The sequence below is a fragment of the Lissotriton helveticus genome, chromosome 2_1 (assembly GCF_964261635.1).
Source record: "Lissotriton helveticus chromosome 2_1, aLisHel1.1, whole genome shotgun sequence".
NCBI lineage: Eukaryota > Metazoa > Chordata > Amphibia > Caudata > Salamandridae > Lissotriton > Lissotriton helveticus.
The window spans coordinates 1,308,835,547-1,308,861,352 of NC_136059.1; the positions used below are offsets into that span (position 1 = coordinate 1,308,835,547).

Genomic DNA, 25,806 nt, shown 5'->3' on the forward strand with positions numbered 1-25,806 from the left:
CAGTTTGGTGGAGAAGTGTGGCTCAATGGTTAGAGTGGCAGACCCTGATGCAGAGGTCTAGCCCGGGACCAGGAGTCAATCCCCTGTCTTTGCGGGTCTTGGCTCAATTTACCAGCAACTGCCAGCCTCTGATGTTCACGAATTTTCATTTAAGTACAATAGTGGGGTAGGAAAGGCACTATCCCAGATCCTATCACACCTGTTTACAAGCAAGTTGGTCCAGTGAACTGTAGACCGGGGGACCACCTGCTGTTGGGGATGGCAATAAGGCAGTGGGAATTTAAGTAGAATTGTGTAGGTAGGTTAAGTACTATCCCACATCCTATCACACCTGTTTACAAACAAGAGGGTTCAGTACATAGTTGCCCGGTGGGACCACCGGCTACTGGTGATAGCAATATGGCAATGGGCCATGTTAGCTCACAAGTTATTCAAAAGGATGGGTCAGGGCCATAATAAATTGCCTGCTGAAATGGGAAGAATTTTATCTTTTTCTTAAAATCAGGAATGTCCAATGTAGGCACAGGAGGGCTGCACCCATGACAGATTGGCAGGATAGCCAACACGCTTTAAAAAATGTTATATTTAGAGGCACTGTATCTAAATGCATTTAATATGTTAATTCTAATCTCAGGGATGCCGCCCATTGTACACCTACAGTAGGGCAAGAACACGTCAAACGATCATTTGTCAGAATGGTTGAGTGCAAGGAACATGAAAAGCTGCCCACATGGGTTTAAAGGCTGTGACATTAGGATAACAGTTGCTGTGCCCTCGCTGTTCCTTTATGACTCAGCAACAAGACAGTCGTGGTAGCTACTGATGTGGTAGTTAGACAATGTGACCATGAGGGCTGGGCGGGCACTGCAATCTGATCCCTGCTCAACACCCTCCTTGCACTGATCCCGCAACCCCATAATAATTTTTCTGGGTGCGGGAATTTTTTCGTGTTTTCACTTCACCTGGGTATCTGCCCGCTACTTACAACGGTAACATGGCAGAGTGGTCTACGTAATCGACAATACTAGTTCGGGGTGACCGGGGGGCTTGCTGATTCAAGTTACACTTGCGTACGTGCTTGCCTAGGCCTATATGCACGTGCGAGTCGACTTAACAGCATTTGGCACTTAATTCTTCCCCACCTGTTTTTTGCCCAAGTAAGTCAGCTATACCAAAGGTCAGCCAGGAAATTGCCATTCCATAGTAGACCTGTTAGTTTCAGGTAATTTCCCCAGAGGACATAGAGCACGCAAAAAACTCACTATAGTAGAGTGGATCTAAAGAGGAGGGTCGCGACCATGCCTAAATCCCATCTCTGATACTGCTGGTGCTCTTATATGGGCAGGAGGGTCAGACAGATTTGCAGATGAACAGGGCTGAACTGGGGGAGGCAGAATGGGTTGATGAACGGTAACACATTAAACCCTGATCTGTTGAAACTAATGTTGCATCATGATTTACAATAGGTGGCGGTATACTATGAATTGATTGGACAATCATGTGTGGCAGCGGGGGGGCCACCTGCTACTTGCAACTTGTTAGGGAAATGAGGCTCAGTCTGGGATCATGAGAATAATATATATAGGTTATGGTTGCCCCTTAGTTATATTACGCGTTACCACTGTCAGCCACGATCCAAGCCAACAGTCAGGCGCAAGGGGTTCGATACTTAGAACACGTATATCTCATCAAGTTGTGATTGGGTGGGTGCCAATACAAACGGACTGTTCCTTTTGAACTGATATCCTAATCATCCTTAAGGAGTCATGAGGGCGTTATGGTATGCACTGGGGACTCCATGCTTTGTGTCACTGCACTGCACACTGGGTAGTGTTTGTTAATGAAGGCCATTTTACAGGGCACTCCTCGTAACACTAATACAGTCACGCTACAAGGGAACCCAAACTGAGGCTATGCTCAACACTTAGTCGGAAGTGTTTAGGAGTATGCATCTGACGCTAATCGTATCTCAAACGTGGCAAGGGATGGCAATGTAAGACTAGCACATGTACTGCAGTTATCGCCAGAAACACTAATGGTTTGTGTTTATCTTTTTCATTTATGTATGGCCGGGTCCATGGTGGATATCTGGAGTGCTCCGCATCACAACAGCTGCTACAGGTGGACAGCCCAAGGGATGCTGACGTCAGGTAGAGGATGGCAAACAACAACGCAAGTGTGATGGGCGAGCGATCAAAGGACGCAGGAGGTGCCAACACAGAGTTGATTGTTTTGGTGTGTAAGCCCTTATATTGGGCTGGCGGCAGTAATGTAGCAGGATGTGGTTTCACAAAATGGCAGTATTTGCCGTAACAGGAAAAGGTATACCTACAGTAACGGCGCCTGTACACGCAGGGCCACCAGTGTCAGCATGATATGCATAGATCACCAAATGGTAAGTGACAACGGTAGAGATGGGACAGTACACAAGGGTGTGCATTCCTAGCTTCGGCAACCCCAGGAATGATAGGCCTATGCAACGCCTCATTTCCCCGGTTCAGGAAGTGGGGACTTCCATGGTGAATGTAGTACCATTCACTTAACACTTTCCAGAGCGTAGTGGCGAGGTGTGGATGGTTAGCAGACTGTACAGTAGGCCAGTGGGAAGAGTAGAATGGGAGTACCAGGATACCCCCGGTTACAGCATCTGCAGGGATTGGTGTCACTACAACGCATGCTTTTACCACGCATGCCTTTACAACGCGGTTTTTACCACGCAGTCCATTACAACGCATAATGCTTTTAGGCGCTGGATAGTGAATTATTTAATTTACTATTCCAACTCCAGTCCCCGTGGATAGCAGGGAAGGTGTTGGATAGTATATTAAATACATTCCCTATCCTAGAGCGCCCCCCAGCGCATTGCGTTGTAATGGTTTGCGTGGTAAAAGTTGCGATGTAATGGTAGTGCGTTGTAAAAAATTCGTTGTAACCGTGCTACACCCATCTGCAGGGACCCTCGAGAGGCGTGCCCCCACACCCTCGTTCATGTTAGGACATGGGGTAACGATGAATAGGACCCAGATTGCACCATGGGGGGCTGCGTTTTCCCCCGGCTGCACGTAAGAGGGGGGGGGGGAATTAGGCGAGTGCACGGAGTCACTCGGTGAAGAATCACTCGATAAAGAGGATCTACACTTGGTTGGAGAAACTATTTCATACACATTATTGACAGAATATCCCACAAGGGGTCATCTCAGGACCAAGTAGATTAACAGTCGGCTGATAATGAGGAGTTGACGTTTATTAAAGGCTCTACTCACAGGCTGGGGGGTCCAGTGGACAGAGTCAGGGATGCCATAGGGGTGGGGAACAAAATAGCAGGGGTAGGGGGTTTTTGGATTAGGAAGTTATGACCTTTCAGTGTAGGCGGTTGGGGGGGGGGGGGGGGGCAGATAGTCGGTTAACTACCTGGCCTGTGGCGGTAAGGTCATTAATCGGTGAGCAGCATTTTAAGGTCCTTACGGGGGGGCGGACCCATTCACGAAAGGGGCCGCCCGCGGGAGGGGCCATTGGTCTCTCTCAGAACTTCAGGGGCAGGATATGATATCCCGTTTTAAAGGGTGCGGGGGAGGGAGTCTACGCTTTCCTCAGGCTGGTAGCCACCCCTCACAACACTATGACGTCACTAAGGTGCGCGAGTGTCTGGGCCCTCCTGTTATGGTTAAATGGAGTTCAGGGAGCGCACGTGGGTGTAACGTGCCCTGGGTTGCGCATGCGCATCTTCAACGTGAGAGCGCAGCTGTAAAAGGATCTGACACCGGTTGGCGACCTTGCCGTAGGACTTTATTAAAAAATATTAGAATGTAGTTTAATTTTCAGGATGATTAGATTACGTTAGGAAACACGCTGTACTAGCTATTTGTTAAGGTTAGCCCATCATACCATGTCGAAACGGATGTCAATCTAATCTTCTGAAAAGTGTGCATTTTAATAATTGTCAGAAATGTTTATTTGATTAAAATTTTTGATTTGTTTTTATATTTTAATAAATACGGCCAGGGGGGGGGGCCCTGTACCCCCCCTTGACTTCCAAAGACCCCCATGTGTTGACTGGTTGAGTTGGGTAATTCAGTCAGTGTGTTAAGGGGGGAGGTGGCCGGCAGTCCAAGACCATGATACAAGGGGGGGCCAATAGGCCCCCACGCAAGCATGGCGGGGCCCGGCCCCTCCCACACCCCGTCCCTTTCGGGGCCGCTTGCCCCGCGCCCTCGCCCCGGAAGTACTTGTGTGCTTCCGGGGCGAGGGGGCGGGGTCGCGGCGGCGAAAGGGTTAAAAGCCTGGGGAGCGCGGGAAGCGGCCTCTTTGTGCCCGCGCTCCCAGGCTCGCTCCTCGCCCCACCGTGGGGCCATGTAATTTTCCCCACCCTCCATCCCTTGTTAGCAGACCTTGGGGCCTGGCAAATGGTAAGAATCAGGTTTGTCAATGTGCCGGACTATAGGTTAGGGGGTTTGATCCAGTAGGCCTTGAATTTCCCGTTTACTGGAAGGTAGAACAGATGTAAATATTTTGTGCAGTGCCGTGATATTTAACTAATTCTCTCCTTAGGCCTTTTTTCCCGCTTACAGGAGTATCTGTATATGTATATGTTTTGTGCTTTGCTGTGTATTAACAATTTTCTCCTTAGGCCTTTTTTCCTTTTAGAATAGCAATGTCGTATTTATTATGTGTGTCTGGCGGTAAGGTCATTAATCGGTGAGCAGCATTTTAAGGTCCTTACGGGGGGGCGGACCCATTCACGAAAGGGGCCGCCCGCGGGAGGGGCCATTGGTCTCTCTCAGAACTTCAGGGGCAGGATATGATATCCCGTTTTAAAGGGTGCGGGGGAGGGAGTCTACGCTTTCCTCAGGCTGGTAGCCACCCCTCACAACACTATGACGTCACTAAGGTGCGCGAGTGTCTGGGCCCTCCTGTTATGGTTAAATGGAGTTCAGGGAGCGCACGTGGGTGTAACGTGCCCTGGGTTGCGCATGCGCATCTTCAACGTGAGAGCGCAGCTGTAAAAGGATCTGACACCGGTTGGCGACCTTGCCGTAGGACTTTATTAAAAAATATTAGAATGCAGTTTAATTTTCAGGATGATTAGATTACGTTAGGAAACACGCTGTACTAGCTATTTGTTAAGGTTAGCCCATCATACCATGTCGAAACGGATGTCAATCTAATCTTCTGAAAAGTGTGCATTTTAATAATTGTCAGAAATGTTTATTTGATTAAAATTTTTGATTTGTTTTTATATTTTAATAAATACGGCCAGGGGGGGGGCCTGTACCCCCCCTTGACTTCCAAAGACCCCCATGTGTTGACTGGTTGAGTTGGGTAATTCAGTCAGTGTGTTAAGGGGGGAGGTGGCCGGCAGTCCAAGACCATGTTAAACAGTTTAGGGAAGCAGGTTCAGCCGTTAATTACAATGAAGCGTGTTGACAAGTAAGAGTGTGAACATAAGGTAAAGCAATGCCCCCAGAATGGTAAGCTGTCATGTTTAAGTTATTCGGAAAAATAGGCTGACGAAACTTCATTCTAGAGGAAAGAAAACCCCACAAAACACCTTTTGAACGAAAATAGAACGTTTCCATGGAAAAGGTAGACATATTTTAAAGGATGCATGATACAGAGGTAAGAAGGGACAATGAGATATACAGGATGGGATTCGTTACAAAAGGAAGTACAATGGGAGAGGAAATAAGGGACTTGTAAAAAAAAAAAATAGGGGAGTAAAGTGGGAAGGGGCTAAATGGGTATGCAAAAGAGTAAACTTTGAATGGGATTAAAGGGTTCGTAAAAAAGAAAAGTGAAGCAAGAGGGGTACTAAAGGGTATGAAAAAGGAAATAAAGTGGAAAAGACAGTTAGGGGGTTGTGAAAATTGAGTTAAGCAGGAAGGACATTAGGGCTATGTAAAAAGAGGACATCAGTAGGAGTACAGGGGTTTGTAAAAAAAGAATTGGCAGAAAATTGGATAGGAGGAAAGGGTTTGCAAAAAAAATGTAGTAAAATGTAAGGGAGAGTATCGCTAGCAGTATCAAAAGCAAGGAAGAGGGTTTGAAGGACAAAAAAATAGAAAAAGGGGCTATAGAGGGAAGCTCTACCACTTAAAAGCCACACAAAGAAAATCAAACATGAAGAAACAAGTTTCTTTTAGAAACCCATTCAGCTGAATTTTCTCAACTTTGTGAAACATATTCTAAAAGAGTAATTTGTCAGCAATGGCTCTGAATAAATGTGTCACAGCCATTTTCTTCTGGTTTGATTTCTATCAAAATTACACACAGCTGTAAAAACAAAAGTGGGAGAGGAAGTAAGGGTGTTTGAAAAAAGGGTTGTTTAAAAGACTGGAGTAAAGCTTAAGTGAGAGTAAGGAGGTTTGAAACGGGAGTAAAGTTGAATAAGGAGTTTGTAAAAAAGCAGAAGGTTAAGTATAAGAAATTGGGTTATTGGTTGAGGGGGGGTAGACACCCCACTCAGGCAACAACCACAGTCCTTGTCAGGAAGAACCACAAAAGCAACTAAATTAAACTATGCTTAACCCTCTGGAAGCTTGGCACAAAAGCAGCCATACTTAGAGGCAACATGTAAAGTATTTATACATCAAACAGAAAAAGTGAAAACATAAAAATATCCCAAACAATTTAGAAAGATAGAGTACATTTAAATAAATAAAGTGATACGTGAATGACAAAAATACAATCAGTAGACCTGGAGCTATTTAATTTCAAATATTTCTTTTTATAGCACTGGACCAGGGGAAAGACCTAAGTTCAGGCCAACCGTGGTGGAGTGCTAGCCGGTACAGGGACCAGGTTAGTCTCTCTAAACAGTTACCATCGCAAGCCCTGGCGCAAAGAGTTCCGTTCTCGTGGGAGGGGGCTGAGGGGAGGCTTTTGGCTGGTCATTGCTTCAGCGCGAAGAGCTCGTCCTCATTGCAGCCTAAGGTTGGTTAATCATCGCAGATGGTCTCTATCGAAGCAAAGAGGAGGTCTGGCCAAAGCTTTGAATTGGGGGTCATCACGGATGGCAGAGTGCTGGCACCAACTGTCCATACGCAAGTAGCCCAAACTTCAGGATTTCACCTTTTTCATGTGGAGATGCTCTCAGTGATGCCAACCAGTGGGCCAGGACCTGGGGGTCACCTCTGGGCACCACGACTCACTCCAATGGAGGGCTTGCAGGGCCATTTTTAGCCGGCCAGCCGGGCAGTTGCAGGGAGGACTCTGCAAGTTTGTTGGGTCCATGTAGCTCACACAGGAGGTCAGCCAACTGACCCTTGCACTCAATCTGGGCAGCATGACATCAAGGCAAGCAGGGCCAATCTTCCTTCATTAGTAAACAGGCAGTCCTTCAAACAGCTGGGCTGTCTTTCTGGAAGAAGGGCAGTCCTTTTTTCAGAATTTTCCACAGGGCCAGGAGTGTTCCGACTTTGGAGGTCCTATATTAATACATGGTGCCTGCCACTGTGTGTGGCGACTCCCTGTCCTGCCCCCAAAACTGGTTCCAGAAAATCCCTCTCCTTTCCCTGGTCAAGGTCCAAGTGGTCAGGTGTGGCAAAAGGCAGGGCAGGTTAGGTGTCTCATTCCTTTGTATTTGCTGTAGGTACAGCCCTTTGAAGTATAAGTGGGGCTAGGTAAAGCCCCTCCCCAGCCATCCCGTCAGGAGGGCCCATCATGTCCACACCTAAGCCTCCTTTGACCTACTGTGTGAAAGCAACACAAATCCCCAAACGCAGAGCCATTCCCAATCAAGCGACCCATGACACTGGCAGAAAGGCACACATGGTTGGGACAAGACAATGCCAACTTTCCACAAGTGTCATTTTCAGAATTGTAACTTTAAATCCATCTTTATCATTAAGGAGGATTTTAAATTACAATTCATTTGAGTGTAAACAGTATGCAGCTATCTGCTCCCAATCTGATATTAACGCTTATTAAATGTACTAAGGTAGCCCAGTGTTAGTCAATGGGAGAGATAGGCCTTGCAACAGTGATAACTTTTACAAGTCCTGGCAGTGAAAATCTGCAGTTAAGTACACATGTCCTACTTTTTAAATACAATGCACCCTGCCCTATGAGTTTTTAGGACTATCATAGGGGTGCCTTATCAGAATTATAAAGGAAGGTTTAAGCCTGGCAAAAGGTTTATTTCACCAGTTGAAATTGTTCAAATCTGCACTACAGGCTGCAGTGACAGGCCTGAGACAGGTTTTACAATGCTGCTTTTATAGGTAACACAATGAACGCTGCTGCTCTCTTGTAGCATTTAATTTACAGGCCCTGGGTACTTCTAGTACCATTTACAAGGAGCTTACAAGTAAACTAAATGTGCCAAGTGGCTGTAGTACAATTTTACGATGCCTGAAGGAGAGCGCATAAGCACTTTAGTGCCGGTTAGCAGGGGTAAAGTGCGCAGAGTCCTAATATCAACAAAACAATTCCAGCACAGCAAGCAAGTGAAGACAAAATGTCTGGGGGAATACCACGCCAAGTATGTCCAGTCAGTAACACAAGTGGGAGTAAGGGGCTGTAAAAAGGAATTAAGAGGAAGGGGTACTAAAGGGTTTGTAAAAATAAAATGTGAGTATGGTGGGAGTAAAAGGTTTGAAAAAAAAGAACAAAGGCAGGAATGAGTGGGGGGGGTGGAGGGGGGGCAAGATGACAGCTGGCCACTCAGCCGAGTGAGCACTTGTAAACCTGCCCTCCGTGTTTCTCCCGGTTGTAAGACAGAGTGGCATATGGCATATGAAAAGCGATTCCTGTAGTGAGTGAAAGATGGTGAGAGGCTTCCAACGGATATTCAAGTCCTGGAATGCTGTGGACCTTCCTTACCTGGAGGCATCACCCGGAGGTTGGCTCTCGGCGACTGCTCTGGCTCCGTGGTATTTGTGGAATCTTCTGGCGGGTCCCGGCGCTACACGTGTGGGCCGATAATTTGACTGCTGACCTGGCAGGGAAGCCAGCTGAGATGCCACCGGAGAACGCCAGAACGGGAAGGAGGGGATGCGGCGCTGCTCAGCAAGCTCCCGGAAAATGACCAAAGCAAACAACGAGGTGGAGCGGCTGCCGCAGATCATAGTAGCAGCCCGGCTGGTAACACCGAAGGTCGGAAGAAGAGGTAGCAAGCAGGGTCAAGACCCTGCTGAGGAGGCAGAGGGAGCCAAGATGGTCGAGAATCCTTTTAAGGGGAGTGAGGTGGAGGCTCTTGCTCTAGAGCATAGCCTGATCGAGACATTGGAAGCATGCAGGGGGGGGGGGCTCCTCCGTGGGGCACTCTGTTGGTATAGCAGTAGGGAGAGCACAAATCAAGGGGCTCCGGCAGTATTGGGGGGCCTGGAAACATCAGGTAATGTGGAAACAGAAGTAGCGGCCGGGTCCGGCGGCAGGTTATCCCCAGAGAAGAAAAATGGCTCTAAGGATGTATTAGGCAGTGAGATGGTTAATATGCTGGAGGCAGACGCAGAGGGGCCTTTTTCCTCATTATCGGATCATTCCAGGTCATCTGGGGATGAATCTTTGCAAATATCTGAGAACCCTTTTAATCTAACAAATGGACCCTGGAGTGAGACCAGTAGTGTATACCAAGAGGAGGAGACCCCGGGGAGAAACGATAGAGTATCCAGTACTGGGACAATATGCAAGAAACATGGTTCACATGCATCAGAGCGGATTGATCGACAACCAGCTTCAGGGCAGTATTCTTCAGGAAAGGCTGGGAGCGGAAATAATAATGAGCCATCTGTGGGCAGATAGGATCAACAGAACATAATAGGACAATCAGGAGATATTTCACTGACACTTATATAGAAGTTTGAGATAGGATAACGGAAGCATAGACTTGAATCTCCACCCTAGAGGACGAGATGATAGCACAGAAAACGACAACTGAGGCGCTAACATCACATTGAGACGATTTAGCTTGGAAGAGCGAGGATATGGAAAATCGCCTAAGGCGGAACAATTTAAGAATTTTGGGTGTACCCGAAGGGGTTGAGGGGACCCCCGCAAATTTCACCGAGGCTTTTCCGGAATTAGTGCAATGGTCATGGGACATCGAGATACGAGACCATATATTCCCCTTTCAAGCAAAACAAAATCAAGCTAATACAAGGCCAAGGGCTATACTAATATGTCTATCTAACTTCCTCTCTAGGCAGGCAATATATGATTTAGCCAGGCTGGATAGACACTGCAAAGCGGGGGGAGTAGAATTCTTTGTTAGCCTTGATTTTTGCCCCACCACTGTGGAAAAACGATGGCAACTCCGACAGCTAATTGCACCGTGTGAGAAGTTGGCCTGATGTATGATGTCCACAGTTCTGTGGGCACCCTGTATCAGTCCAAACAATCCCTTATGGTGGTGGTTGTAAGTCAACCTTATAGACATGCTATCCTAGGGGTAGCATGGACTAAGCAGCCTTAAAGGCTTAACTCATGAGGACATGTGAAGCCAGTTGTTTTACCATATGCAATCCTGTAATACCAAATGAAAGGACACCACACAAGTTATATATTATTAAAAATATATGTATTTATTCTCAGAATAATCCCCACTACTACTTATGAGCAATGAAGCACAAGCGTTTAAATAAAAGCACAGTATAACATAAGCAAGTTGCACGTTTTGGATGAGGCCGGTGGCCACTCAAACCATATATCAGTAAAGTGGTATAACAATCACTAATCGATCGGGGATAAGGCCTAGGGCCTTGTGAATCGCTGGGACTACACTGGACTAACAGCAGTTAGGACGGGAGTAGCCCGCGGGATTCGGGTGCAGTGCGGGAAGCACGGCTTTCACCAATGTAAAATCAATGGTGCGTAAAAGTTACAATGTTATTGCAAAAGGAGTCTTCCGACTGGACTAGGACTACCAAACTTTAGACTTAGGCACTAGAGGTGTGTACCAGTGTGGGAACGCCGGCGCTAGTAAGTTACCTCACCCACAGGGCCCGGGTGCACAGGTGCCAACCTGTGTCGGGTTTCGTCACGCAGTTCGATGGTGCCTGAGGATGAAGATGCTGCAGGCGTCCAGAAGAGAAGTGTCCGGTGCGATCCAAGGGTGGATCGAAGTTGAAGGGTACCTGAAAGCAGAAGGGACAGAGTCTGGGTCACTAGCCAGTGACCAGGAAGGAACCAGGCGATGTCGGGCGCAATCAGGTGGATGGCGGGTGCCTTGTCTGCACTGCCACGTGGACTCTGGGGCACCGAGGATGTCCTGGAGTGGATCACGAGATGTCCCACGAAGGCTCTCGCTGTCGGCGGTGTCGGCTTCTGGATCGGAGTCAACAAGCCTTGGCAAGGGCAACCCACGCAGGATTCGAAGAAGGTGTTGCACTCGGACCAGCAAGGTCAGAGCGGGTGCTCCTTTTCAGGGGAGTGAGGGCCAGTCTGGAGGGGAAACAACCTTTACAACGCAACTTTTACAACGCACTACCATTACAACGAAACTTTTACAACGCAAAATCTATTACAACGCATGCATTTACAACGCAGTCATTACAACGCACGACACTACAACGCACACTACTACAACGCATACCATTACAACGCAGTCATTACAACGCAGTCATTACAACGCATACCATTACAATGCAAATCTTACCATTCAACACTTACCCTACTGTTGCACCCCCTGGAGTTAGAATAGTAATTTTAACCCCTACACTATCCAACACTTTCCCTACTGTTGCACCCCCTGGAGTTAGAATAGTAATTTTAACCCCTACACTATCAAACACTTACCTTATATGCAATGTCATGTAATGCGTTGTAATGGTATGCGTTGTAAATGTAGTATGCGTTGTAAATGTAGTATGCGTTGTAAATGTAGTATGCGTTGTAATGGTATGCGTTGTAATGGATTTTGCGGTGTAAAAAATGCGTTGTAAAGGTATGCGTTGTAAAAGTGTGCGTTGTAACGTCATACATCCGTCTGGAGCAACCAGACCAGTGGTGTAAATTCAAAGGTTCGTCGGTTCAGGGGCCACTAGCCAACAGGCAAGTGACCGGACCAACGCGTCGAGCAGGAAAATGCAGAAGGGCCCCACGCAGCACTCGTCGAGTGTAGAGGGGTGAGCTTCGGTGCAAAATCTGCTCGGGCTGGAGCTTCTCACGCTACAATGCACAGCTTCGAGGGAGCCTCGGGTGCTGCATGGTCAGCGCTTCGTAGTTACTTCAAGATGGCCGCTCCCACGCTTCAGGTCGCCTCCACGGGTCCCAGCTCTGCATGGACTGTGGATCGGGCTGTTGGAAGTCAGGAAAGCTGGCTCTTGTCAATCTCTGTCGCTCGAGTTCCGGCGGGAACTGCAACAAAGCAAACGTCGAGGTGCTGGATGGTGCCTGTTTGCACAGGGTGGTCACTCCTTGACCACAAGGGAGATTCTTCAGTCTTCTACGTCGAGTAGGATGTCGAAGGGTCCAGAGTTTCGTTTCATAAGTTTCAGTCAGGATAATCTGATGTGCATTGGCACTGCTCCCACCTATATTCCAAATCTGGGGGCTGGATTACCTGCTAGGTCCCTCCTATGGGTGGGACCCAGGAAGGGGGTGGTTACACCCCTTTCCTTTGTCCAGTTTGCCGCCAAGACTGGGGCTGGAGTGCCCCAGAACCGGTTTGACTGGAATCTGCCCAGTGACACCTTGTGTGCCCCAGGCAGTGTCTAGTTTCATTCAACCCTCCCTGCTACAATTCACTATCTCCTGTCTGGGGTGGTGTGACACCTCCCTGTGACAGGAGATCCTTTGATCAAGCCTCCTCTGTCGACTTTCGGTCAGCAGCAGGAGGGCAGACCTGTGTCTGTGGCAGCAGCATCCATTTTGTGATGCTGGGGCTCTGGTTAGGATTAACCGCATTTGCAGTAAGTAACATGTCTTCTCCCTCTAGAAGGGTGGAATGCTACCCCCGTCGCCAGAACTGGCAAGGGGGTAGTATTCCAAAATGTATGACACCAAACACGACATGTTTTGATAAAGCCAAACCAAAGTTAGCATTAACCGCGAGGATTATAATGCACTTAAGAGTATATGGTATGGCAGTATCACGGGAACAGCAGTAAGGAAATGGTTCCGAACACTGCAGACAGGCTCAGCTCATGCTAGAGCACCATCTCACATAAAACCAAGCACTCTGCCTCCAGGATTGTTAAGGCCTGCCATAGGAGTGACTGATAGGCATATATGTGTCCAGATATAGGTTTAGATATAGGTATACTATATCTAAGCAAGGGGTGATTACACCACCTTGTCCCAGCTCTGTGAACAGCCAGTTGTGTCGATTTAAGTACCAGCCAGGGGTGGCAAAAGATATGCGGCAGCCCCTGGTAGGCCTTGGATGCACCTATGCCCTGAGCACCTATAGTGCATGGTACAGGGGCTGACAAGGTGTCCAGTACCAAATTGGTGATGTACCTATAGTACATGGAGTCCATTTAAAGAGAGCAGATAGCCTGGGGCCCTGATTAGCAGGATCCCAGGCCAACTAAGTCGAAAACCAGCTAAACACAAGGCAAAAAATCTGGGGTAACCATAGTCAGGTATCCACCTTCCTACACGCCGTTTCAAGAGAAGGGGGCTCAAGCATTTATTTTAGATCCCGCTAAATTGAAGACTATATATAAAGAGAAAACGAGGTTCTTCTCCTCTGAGGTAAAGGCGAAAGAATATCTACAAGAGATAAAGCACTAGGGTCACAATATGCAAGGGTGGGGGGGACTCCAGGAGCAGAAGTAATAATAGTTTCTGATTCGCTCGTACTGTCTTTCTAAGATAAATAGAGTGTGAGACGTGTATTGATCTGTTTGCCGAAGGGGGGGGGGGGAATTATTTTACGTGTGTAAAATGTTTTCTTAGTTTGTGTTACTTATGGGTGAGACAAGGGTAGTATACACTGGAGGGGCAGGGGCGGTTACGAGGCTCGCCATCACTGTAGACCACTGGGTCTATTAGCCTCCTTGCTGGGGAAGGGGGGCCTCCACTAGTAGGGGAGGCAAGATAGGGGAGGAGGGAGGTGGCTGCAGTTCAGGGAGGAGGGTGACTACCAAAGGGGGAGGTCGAGGGGGGGGTAAAAAAATCACAAAAAAAGCCAGTAGTTATTGCAGAACTTATGAAAGCAAGAAGGATGAAGTCAAGACAGACAGGAAATACTATCTACTGTAACAACCAGGATAGATGGCAGGTTTAAATGCGTGTACATTTACTGTGCGGGGACTTATTGATAGGGGGAAACATCAAAGAGTAGCTTGTGAAATAAGAAATATATCACCTGATGTTGTTTGTATCCAGGAGACCCATGTTCCTTGGAACAAACAGAATTATTTGAAAGCGCTTGGATGTGATGTACTGGTCTGCACTACAAGGGACTACCACTCGAGGGGTAGCTATACTGGCTCAAAAGTGTCTTTTAAAAAACAAAAACTTCTGCAGACAAATACGGGCGATGGGCCATGATTGAATGCATCATAGCCAATAGGAAATGTACAATATGCTCTGTATATTGTCTCTAATCATGATGAGAACCAAGTCATTGAATATTTAAATACAGAACTAGCTAACTGGGCAACCACTTTAATATTAACTGGGGACTTTAATATTCAAGTCCTTAGATCAGCAACCGCTAATAATTTCATTATTCCCAAAATCAAATTATCACGGATGGGGGGGAAGATCCTTTGCCTTCTTAGGCCCATCCCTCTGGAACAAGATGCCTCATTCCTTACGTTCGGAAGTCAGCCATGTGAAGTTTAGGAAAGCATTAAAAACGTGGCTTTTTAACATCTGATATTGACTGGCAAAATACGCATTTCTGAATTACTAGCGCCGGGAAACCCCTTGGTGGGTAGCTGTAGCGCTATACAAATTACATAAATAAATAAAATTAGGGGAAGTTACTAAGGGACCAGGGGGATATAAGTATGTGGGTAAGAAACCCGAGGTATACAAAGCTCTGCTACAACATGTATGGCCCAGATTAAAACATCTTGAACCTGGGTATACGCATTACTCGTGCCCTCATCAAAAATTCACCAGGTTAGATTACATTTTTTATAACTAAAACTTTCTTAAAAGATGCACAAATATGAATTTCTAGTCGTATAACATCGGATCACAGTCCAGTGGTGCTAAGATTTGCAATGCATGGCCTAATGTGACCTAGAAGTGTATTTTCTTTTGATAGGAAATTACTAGTGAATGAGGCGTTTACTGGTCATATTCGTAAATGGGTGACAATTTCTGGCCATGAATCGAGATTCTACTAAGATTGATATAGTCTGGGACGCAATGAAAGCAGGACTCCGGGGGGAAATACTGAGCTTTGGACTACACGTGGAGAAGCAACTTAGACAACACCAGTTGCAGCTATATCAGGATTTACGTCGGTCTGAATATAATTTGATAGAGGCAGTTCAGGGTAAGGCGGTTATTATACAGGCCCAGACAGAGGTGGAATGGGGCAAGGCTAGGATTAACGAGGAATGGGCCAAAGATGTCGCCAAAAAATATCATCCGTTTAAGAAAGAGTGCTACGAGTTTTGGGAGACAACAGGTAGATGCCTTGCAAAAAAAATCAGATGCAAGGAGGCTAAGAACTCTATAGCAGCAATTGAGGACTCTGCAGGGAACATAGTGGAAACACCGGAGGGTATTCCAGAAGTGTTTAGGACATTCTATGAGAAACTGTATTCGGAGGACAGTGATACCTCAAATGGTGGGAAAGAGTTATACAGTGATCCCCATAGGATAATCATGGATGAGGAAGATAAGGACGCTAGAAGACCCTATCTCGATGCAGGAATTGATAGACGCCATGGGCTAATTGGCTGTGGGGAAAGCTGCATGCCCCGATAGACTGCTATTAGAAGTATACAAACTGTTGCTACCAGAAATCCAGGCAGATATGCTCGCGGTTTTTCGAGAGGCACATAAAGGGGCTCCCCCGGCATCCTGGGATGAAGCTAGTATCATTGTGTTCTTAAAAAAAAGACAAACCTCCCACACTGCCAGGGTCATTTAGGCCGATATCACTTATAAACTGCGAAAGCTAAATTTACGCGAAAATATTAGCGGCACGGCTATCTCGGGTTATTGCGCCATTAGTCTCGGTACACCAACACAGGTTTATACCAGGTAGAGGCACGGTCAACCACATAAGCAGAGTAACAACATTGCTAACACATGCAAAAGGCCATGTGGGATGATATTATTAGACGCAGAAAAGGCTTTCGAACTTGTCTCCTGGAAATTTTGTGGGTCACACTGAGGGGGCGCGGAGTTGGTGCTGGGTTTATCCAGGCAATTAAGACGATGTATAGATCTCCAAAGGCGTGAATATGTGCACTAGGGCTAGAGTCAAACCCTGTAAGGATTTCAAGAGGAACCCGACAAGGATGCCATTGCTTCCCTCTGCTATTTGCACTATATATCAACCCGTTCCTGAACCTATTGGAAAAAAAGACTGAATGAACAACCATCAGGTCCCAGGCCAGAACGGGTTGATATTTTTGCATACGCAGATGATAAGGCAATAGTTTCACTGGACCCGGCTACCACACTTGTACAGACTGAACAACTGGCTGCAATATTTGGGAGGAGCTCAGGGTACAAATTAAATCTAGCAAGAACACAAGTAATCTGCATTGATCAAACTCAATTTAATGATTCGAGAGTTATGAAAGAGGCATCATATCTGGGGATCTGCCTGAACGCATTCTTGGACTCAGTGGTTAAGTCCAACTGGGAAACTCTTCTCAGCAAGATTAAAAAAAGATCTGGACAGGATGGAAAGTCTTCATTTATCGATGCTGGGAAGATGCAATGTTCTCAAGATGAATGTTCTCCAAAGATTCTCTATTTTTTTAGGGCAGTTCCACTTGAGATTACAAGGAAACAAATGCAAAGATTACAATCTATCTGCAATAGCTTTTTATGGGCACAGGGGAAGCGCCGGCGAGCATGGAAATGTATGACCCTTCCACGTAAGAGAGGTGGATGTGCAGTCCCTAACTCCCAGTTTTTTAATGGCCATGTTTATTACAGCATATTGGAATTTTGTTGGTTGGGACGAATGATGAAAGTGTAGGGGATGTGCCTCATATATTTCAGTTATTATTAGGCTCAAGGGTGGAGCGAACTTTCTTTAAAATTCTTGAGCCCAGTTACTATAAAAAGACTTGTTTCAAGGTGCTTCAGGCTGCCAGTAATACTTGCCTTCAAATAAGGAGACAGCGGAATATAGGCAGGATTAATTATTAGACCCCCACGTATGCTGCAGCTCTACTTCCAGCTACTTTTTCCGATGGCATTGTGAATAGATGGAGAAGGAAAGGAATTACAACCCTGGGCCAGCTGGTAGATAGTACTGGTGTTAAGACATATACCTTATTGGTAGCTAACTATGATCTTCCCAAATCAGATTTTTTTAAATACTTACAGATTCTGGACTTTCTATGCAAATGGAGTGATGCATGTTGTCTAGCTGAGAAAAGTAAGCTTTTAAAAATGGTGAAGGATCAGGGAAAAATTGGAGTATATACCAGGCATTCATTGATCTGCAAAAGGATGAGGTTGAGGCACAGAATGCGAAATGGAATAATAGATTGCTGGTAGAGGGTAATATTCTAAATGAATCTATTCTTTTAGCCGATAAACTTGTTTAATTTATACTATATAGCGTCTAAAATTGCGCGCTGGGGAGGACTAAATGAGGATAAATGTACTCGATGTGTGTGGGGGGAAAGGGGGGGGGGGGTGGAACAGGCGGATATAGTCCATATGTTCGCTACATGCCCCGATTGAAAAATGTTGATAAACAGGATGGAGATCTTAATAACTGAAGTCACAGGGGCACACATTGAGATAACTCCAATAGTTATGTTGCTGGGGGTTGTAGAGGATGGAGCAGCTGCACATGGTATGGATACCAGTATATATTGCTGCTGCAGTTGCAAGATTATGTATAGCCTCGCTTTGGTGCCAGGAAGCACCTCCCACTTTTGAGATGTGGAGAGGAAGGCAATTTGCCATCTGCCATATTGAAACTAACTTGTATGCTCTCAAAGGGCCAGGGAAACGAAGTCTGGGGGACAACATCTGGGGGCTCTAACAGAATTTTGTGACACCAGTAATACAAGTTCGTAACTACTTTATTCACTTATGTTATTATGGGGCTCACTGTCTAAGATCCGATTACATATATATGTATGTATCTGTGTATAACAGTATGCGCAAATGCTATCTGTTGCCTTACTCCCTAAGTCATTTTCTGTTCTTGTTTTTTTTTCTCTCAAATCCTGTGTTGGCCTCTAACTGTCTACTGGTTTATTTAAATTTAAGACATTTAAAAAAGCAGGAATGAGTGTAATGGGTTTGTATAAAAGGGAGTAAAGCAAAAGTGGAAGAGATATATAAAAAAAGCAAAGAGGGATGGGATAATAAGTAAAAAAGTAGTAAAGCTGAAGATGGAGTAAAGGTTTCAAACGAAGTAAATTGGCAGTAAGCGGTGTGTAAAACTAAATGGGAATAAGAGGCTTGAAAGGGAAATAAAGTGTGAGCGGAAATAAGGGGCTTGTCAAAGAAAAAAATAGCAAAATGTGTACATAAGAACAGAGTAAAGTAGAAAAGGGAGTAAAGGATTTCTTAAAACTGGAGTAAAGTGTGAGGGAGAGTATCATAAGGGGCATGAAAGGCAGGGAAGTGTGTCTTGGAAAGAAAAGAAAACTAAAAAAACACAGGTTATGGGAGGGAATCCTAAAGTCCCCTCACCCCTCCTTAAAAGCCACATAACAAAAAGCAAACAAAGAAAACAAAGTTACTTCAGGTTGGCTTTGTCAATCTGGTGGGAGCCATTCTAAAAGAAAAACAAATAGTCAACAATGGTTTGATGAAATATTTTCATCAAAATCAATGCAACCGCAGAATAACACAACACTGTATCGATTACCTTAAATAGGAGTCTAGAACTCAGCACAAGTTACCTCATAGGACATCCAGAAATTGTGGCAGAGATACCATCTGCCTTACCCATCAGGAACAAGGGATGTTACCCCAGTGCCCCTACTCCTAGACTAGCCTGTGGAGCGTGGGGGTCAACATTCAATTAACATATCAGAAAAACAATCCCCTAAGAGAACAGCGGTTAGAAGGGTGCATGCCAAGGCGAATAGCATTGGGCAAAAGATCAGTCCTGCCTAGTACCATTATCCAATAGAACGCTACTAGAAAAAACTCCATTCACCACTGCCATAGGTGTATAGTAAAGAAGAGAGCAGGAATATCCACTCCACCCTAAAGCCGTTTCCCACAGGACCCCTAGTAGGAAACCGCATTTACTTTACTCAAATGCTTTTTTCCCCATCAAGGGATCATATCACCAAGGGATCCTAAATTGGTCACAAATTTATAACACCCTCAGGTGACTGGAAGGCCTAAGGAAGGACATGGTTGCCTGAGAGACTTGGGGTGTCTAACGCTAGGGACATCATGGCCTGAACGGCATAGGAGGTCAAACATCGGTAGCAACGGACGCCTACAAACTAATGCACTCAACCCATAGGAGCTTCACATCCTGTGTGCAGTCAAATGTTGAGTGACAACTGAAGTCCTGTCAGTGAGCAGTGACAATGAATCACAATGCTTTCCAGTGATTTATGGCCTTCATGGTTCTTAGAAGGGATGCATGGCTGTACGCTCAAATTAAATTTATGGTCTTTTCAAGTGATTTTTCGGTCCGATTGGACTCAATAATTTGCAATCGGTTATTTATGATCAAAGACTCTGTGTATTCATTAACAGAGGACAATGGGGCGGGTGTAAGTTGGACCAAGTAGTACGATTCGGCAGGTTAGCACCCTGCTGCCCCTGTGGCTAGGGCCAAGGCCTAGGAACACAATAAATAAAACAACATGGAGCTGCACATATCAAATTGGCAGTGCAAAGTAATTCTGCACAGTGAACTGCATTTGGTGGAGAATCCTACCCTGTTCCATACAGAAAAAAGGAAAATCATACTCCATTTCTTTGCAAATTACCTTACCACTGGAAATATCTAGTACAATCATTATAACTATAATGACCGTACATAGATGTACCTCAATCCGCCGCATCACCGGTCTGATAGGAGGCACACAAAACCTCCACTTCCTACCTCTCTTGAAATCATAGGTGTCTTCACTAAAATGTTTCATCCTGTAGAGCACTCCGCTGGTAGCTTCTTGCTAGGCACATAAAACATACATACACAAAACATGCATACACGCCAAGGAGACAGCAAGTGAATGCAATGAGTTGATCCCTTTTACTCTTAACAAAGAGTGTAATATTTGACTGTGAACTCAAATACTTGAACTTGCCTGGGTGCCACTAGGCCCTCGATATTATCCTCAACGGTACCATCATCTCTGTTTAAGGTATCAACGGGCTCCTCTTTCTTTTTTTCTTTCCGCCGCCTCCTGCAATGACTGGAACGAGAAAGGTACATATATTTTTGCTAAATGGCACTTTCTCATAAAACAAATTTGTGTTCATTCTAAAACTATTTAAATGCTGCATGGAAGTTTTGGAACAACCGGATGCAATCATGAGCATTTTAAACATTATCCAATAATGCTACTTGCCATGTTGTATTTATTTATTAGTAGTTATATATCAATGCTAGATCAGAAAGGCATGCCAAATTATTTGTTTCTCTAGCAATTTACAATTTCGGGGGAAAACGGGTATGAAACCAGAGGGAGATCCTAGAAAGCTATAAATTGCTGGAACGTAGACAATATTCTGAAGTCATCAAGGTGTGATGTGGGCAGATTGCTCAGTGCGAATCCAGGGCGGTGTGTCTTGTGTGGATGCCACCACTGTTTTACCCAGAATATTCGGCAAACGTCAAACTTTGGACCAAAAACACATAATTTCCTAATTTCTGTGACAAAGTTACACAATTTGTAGGGAACAGCAAAAGTTTCACGACCCATACATCTACTGATATAAAAAGTTTTTTTTGTGGGTAGGCATACTAAACCGGCCAAAACTAAGGTTGTTTGAAGTCAATGTTGCGTCAATGTGATCTTCATCTGGGCAACATTTTGGCCCATTTCGGTCACACGAAATAGGCTCACCTACACATGTAGGGCATTAGAGTGGGAACGTTAGACGGCAGGATTTCTGACATTTGCCAATGCTTGTGTTTTCTGTCAAAATAACGTGAAGAAGCGGATTTTCTTTTTTCCCATGCTAGTGTTCCAGGTAATAAATCATGCACGGTTTACATAAGCCACACCACCTTTGATATCCTGTGCTTTAAAATAATCAGAAATCTTGGGGGTTGGTAGGTTTTCATGGCTGCTGGCTGACCCTGAGAACAATACATTTGCCATGCATTGGAAACTGCGAGGAAACTACATTTTGAACTTGGATGAGATGTTTGCTAGGCAAGTCAATGAAGAAAATCCACACCAACTTTGTTTTCACTGAGTCACTGGTTTTCAAAAATATTGGGGCTGGTAGGGTTCCAAGGGTAACCGATAAACGCCCAAGACGCCCCATGAAAACCTGCATATATTCACCATACTCAGGAGGCCAACGGAATCTGGATGTGGGTCAATGCTTGTCAGGGATACGTTTATATTTCTGCATTAGGAACACTAGGGGATCTAGCTGAGAGCAGTAGTATGTACCCAAGGCTGTACAGAATTAGAAAGAATGTCTTTTTTTATTCTTGCCATCTAGTCCAGAGTTTGAGGTTCATCGCCAAATTAACAGTGCAGTATATACAGTGATTCTGTGACAATTCTGTGATCTGTGCTAATGTTACATAACTGGTTGGACAGGCCACATTTCCTTGGAAAATATATATCAATTTGGTATTTTCAATCTCTGGACACTCTCTGCATCATTTTCTTGAACAGAGTTCCAGGATTTTGTTTGGACCATTTGAAAATTTAAACAAATATAAAAATCTCTCTACTTCGTTCATCAGATCTCCAGCGTGCAATCAGATAATTGATGCGATGGTTGCACTACTACAGAGTCATGAATGTGCTGAAAGTAAAATAAACAGAGCTTGTATTGATGCTCAAAGACATACAATGTGTATGAATAAGCAACCATCCATTATTTTTACTAAAAAACGTTCGGCACATTTGTGCTCGAACACCTCAGTAGTGAAAGACTGAAGATAAAGACTGACTTTTCTCCAACTAAGATATGGGGATGCAGTGGCGGCTGGTGATCTTTGAAAGTGGCAAGGTGAAATACTTGCCAGGAGTTTACACCATATTGATTTTCAAAATGTGTTTGGAGTGCCCCAAATGTTAAAAATTACCCCCATGCAAAGAATGTCACAGTTTTCCAGCACAAGAATGTTGCTATCGGCACTGCCCATATACCATGGGTGGGCCATATGCCAAAATGTACTTCCAATATTTCAGCGTCTGAATTTTATCATGGTTTGCTTTCCCCAACTTGTTCCCTCACACCCATTATGCCATGGAAGCCTCTCAGAAGCAAAGAATTACCTTCAGTTTGCCAGCACCAGCCTTTTCCCTTGGGTGCACTCCCTTGTGCCAAGAATTGCCTCCAATATTTCAGCACTAGCATTGTACCAGGAGTGCCTCCATGCCAAGAATTCCCTCCAGCATGCAAGTGCCAGCATTTTTCGAAAGGGGCACTGATGCAAATATTCACTTCTAGTACCTCAGGGGCTGCATTTTGGCATGGAGCCCCTTCCTAATGTCAAGAATTATGTGCACTATTCCAGCAAGTTACTTTGGGCACTGCCATAAACCCAGAATTCTACCGAGTATGTCATGGCCAGCAGCAGACTCGCAAAGAAAAAAAATACACAAACACTTCTCACTCACACACCTCATACTCGCTTCCGCTCACATTCACTCTCTTGTACCACACTAACTCATTCATACGCAATGCTACTCACATACAAACCGACTCATGCTCACTGGTTCTTACAAGCACACACTCACCTTTTCACACTCACCGACCCTGGGTCTGGTGCAACTGCGTTTGCTGTAACGTGGATAGCTATTCCCATGATTCACTTACACTCCCTCTCACAATCTCCATTTACTTACTCCTTTGAACACACTCCTTCACTCACTCACTCCCTTGCACACACTTTCACGTATTCATGTACTCGCTTAGACTCACATTCTCGCTCACTTTTATTCTCATTAACGCACACACAAGTGTGCGCACACACACACACACGCACTCTTACTCAATCTCATTTACTCTCAATTGCTGACAAACACACACATCTTGCATGCACAGAGAGCCAACATTTTTTTTTCAACTAATCTTCCTCCCTTTGCTGGCTACTTGAAGGCTTCATAGCAGCAGAAGAGCATGAATCCGGGGTTGACCTCTGGAACCAGCAAGCCACGATTCTCAATGAGGAACCAGCCAGTTCCAGGGAAGAAAAGGGAAATAGCCAACTCCATCCATCTCCAGTCTTCTTGAAAGGAGTGGAAGCACAGCCCAATAAGACGGCATAGTGCTGGGCATCCTGCCTCTCCTATTCTTTGTAGCCTCACATTTGCCTCAAGTATGCACTTATGTGCACCCTGGAAGCTACATTTTAACAGATGTGCACAATCCATTTTACTTAACAGACCAATTGCATGTCTCATGAAGCAGAGTATACGTGATAGGATCATAGATGAACTATGGCCCTCGGAGACATGCACAATCCACGGACCCATCTACAGGGTGTTGTGTTTTAACAGCACACAATAGTTTGGTCCTGCCTCTGCCCCCCTCTCCTCGTCTCATCAGGAACTTGAAGACAAGCTGAGAGGCCTGGCCAGTGTACTGGCAGTGTTCATGAACATGCATGTGTAGTTAAATAGTTAGTTATAGCGCCTCACAGGAGGCTGAAGCCACTGATAAAGAGCCACCATTGCAGCGGCAAAACTCAGATTGGTATAACAATTTTTCAAGCATAATTTTTTCCAGATTTTCGGGCCATCCATTGAAATAATTGGATATTGTTGGAGGCTATTTCTGAGGTAAAATAGGGCGGTGGATTGTTTCTGCAAAACAATCTACACAATTAAGTGCATCCATTTGAAGAAAATGCAAAATGCCTATGGAAAGGTTGGATCTGATGAATGCCTGGTTTCCCCGCTACACTTACGCACCACAGACCTGCACTCTCATTCTTCAGATATTGTGAGTTTTTCTGTGGCTGTTTGGCAATCTTACCACTAGGTTATATTTCATCGCTCCTCAGGACTAAAGCCAGGTCGTATATTTCATGTGAGTGTGAAACTGGTCAACTCCCCTTTTAATTGCTTATAAGTGAAATTATGTATAGTTGCAAAGTGCTGTTTGCCTTAGAATAGCAGGGGCACGTCTTTACCCAGGAAAGTTAGCACAATATAAATTAGGACTTGGGCGTGGTCTCCAAAGCCCTCATTATAGGGACTATGATTGCCAGACCTATGGAACACGTTGATTCGGTTTACATTCACACAGATCATCAGGGAGGGGGTGGGGGATTCAAACCTTGAATTACAAAGTTGGCAATTAATCATTTCTAATAAGAATCGCACAGCAAACTCCACAGGGAAGACTTGATGGGCCCAAATCTGGTGACCTAATGATTTGGCTCCAATTACTACTTCAGGAATCTTGCTGAGCAGGAGCTGTGAAATGCTAAGAATGATATTCCACTTGAAAACTGAAGCTGGGACTTGACATTCAAGGAAAACGTAGTGTTTTGGGCGGTGGATGGAAGCTTAGCAGGATTAGGGATTTGAGAGACGTGTGTTGAAATTTTACAATGCCTAATGGACTGTCTATCTGTCTGTCTTTCAATCCTGGAGGAGGGTTATTTTGGCAGATGTGTACGATGAGATTTTTCTGCTTAAGACCAGAATGCCTCTCAAAACCAGTACCTCATAATTCTGTGCCCCCAAAGTAAAAGCTCTAGATCTGCAACCCCATCAAATCTGGAAAAACAGTAGCATTAGGGTACAGAGTCACAATGGGTATTGGTGGTCAAACAAACTCAAAGTCTACAAGAGGCCGTTAGAGTGTAGCGAGGGTCAGAATAACACTGTAGCATTCAGTAAATTAATACCTAATCAGATTACCTCAAATAAACAGCTTTTATATAGCTCTAAAATAACACAAAATAAAAATATTTACAGGAAGTAAGAAAAAACAAGACAAAGTGTATAGTCATTCTCAAGATATGAAAATAGGCAGGTTTGAAACAATGGGCGAAAAACCCATGATGAAATAGATGTCTAAAACATGCAACGTTGTTTGAATACTAGAATGTTGCAAATGATCCAGGTTGTTGAAGAAAGATCTGTCCATTTTTAAGGGGCAAAAATCTTGAGATCTCAGAATAAAGCTAAGTTTCTGACTTTGGCACAATCAGTATCAAAATACAAAGACTTTCAAAGGCATGCCTCAATCCACTGGACATGAACCCTGGGGAAAAACAGTGTGAAGCCATGAACTCATAGTGATCTACCAAAGAGACATTTGTAACAGAGCGTGTTGGAGAGTACTTTCACCCTGTGGACCCGTCTCTTGAGCAGGCAAAGATCACTGCACCCAATCCACACAGCCATTCGAGAAAAGCAGGGAGTAGGGAATCGGTCCTTTCCCATCCTGCAGTTCATGGGTGCATGCTCTGCACAGGACACAATGTATCTTTTTCAGACAGAAACTGAGAGCAGGAAAGCTATTTGCAAAGGGCTTTCATTTTGTTTAGGGCAGGAGGGTCGGGAAGGGGGGTCAGTGGGTGGAGCATTGCAACCGGAGGCCAGAGTATACACAGTCACATTGTATCTGTGG

General features: G+C 45.1%; 1 protein-coding gene across 1 annotated transcript in view; it reads right to left on the minus strand.

The window, feature by feature from the left end:
• The window catches only part of LOC144819726 (probetacellulin-like), a 247,760-nt gene that overhangs the window by 12,641 nt on the left and 209,313 nt on the right, over positions 1-25,806 (minus strand). Inside the window, exon 5 of the mRNA XM_078677500.1 lies at positions 20,334-20,441. Within this exon, the coding sequence (XP_078533626.1) occupies positions 20,334-20,441 (108 nt within the window). The remainder of the gene's footprint in view (positions 1-20,333; positions 20,442-25,806) is intronic.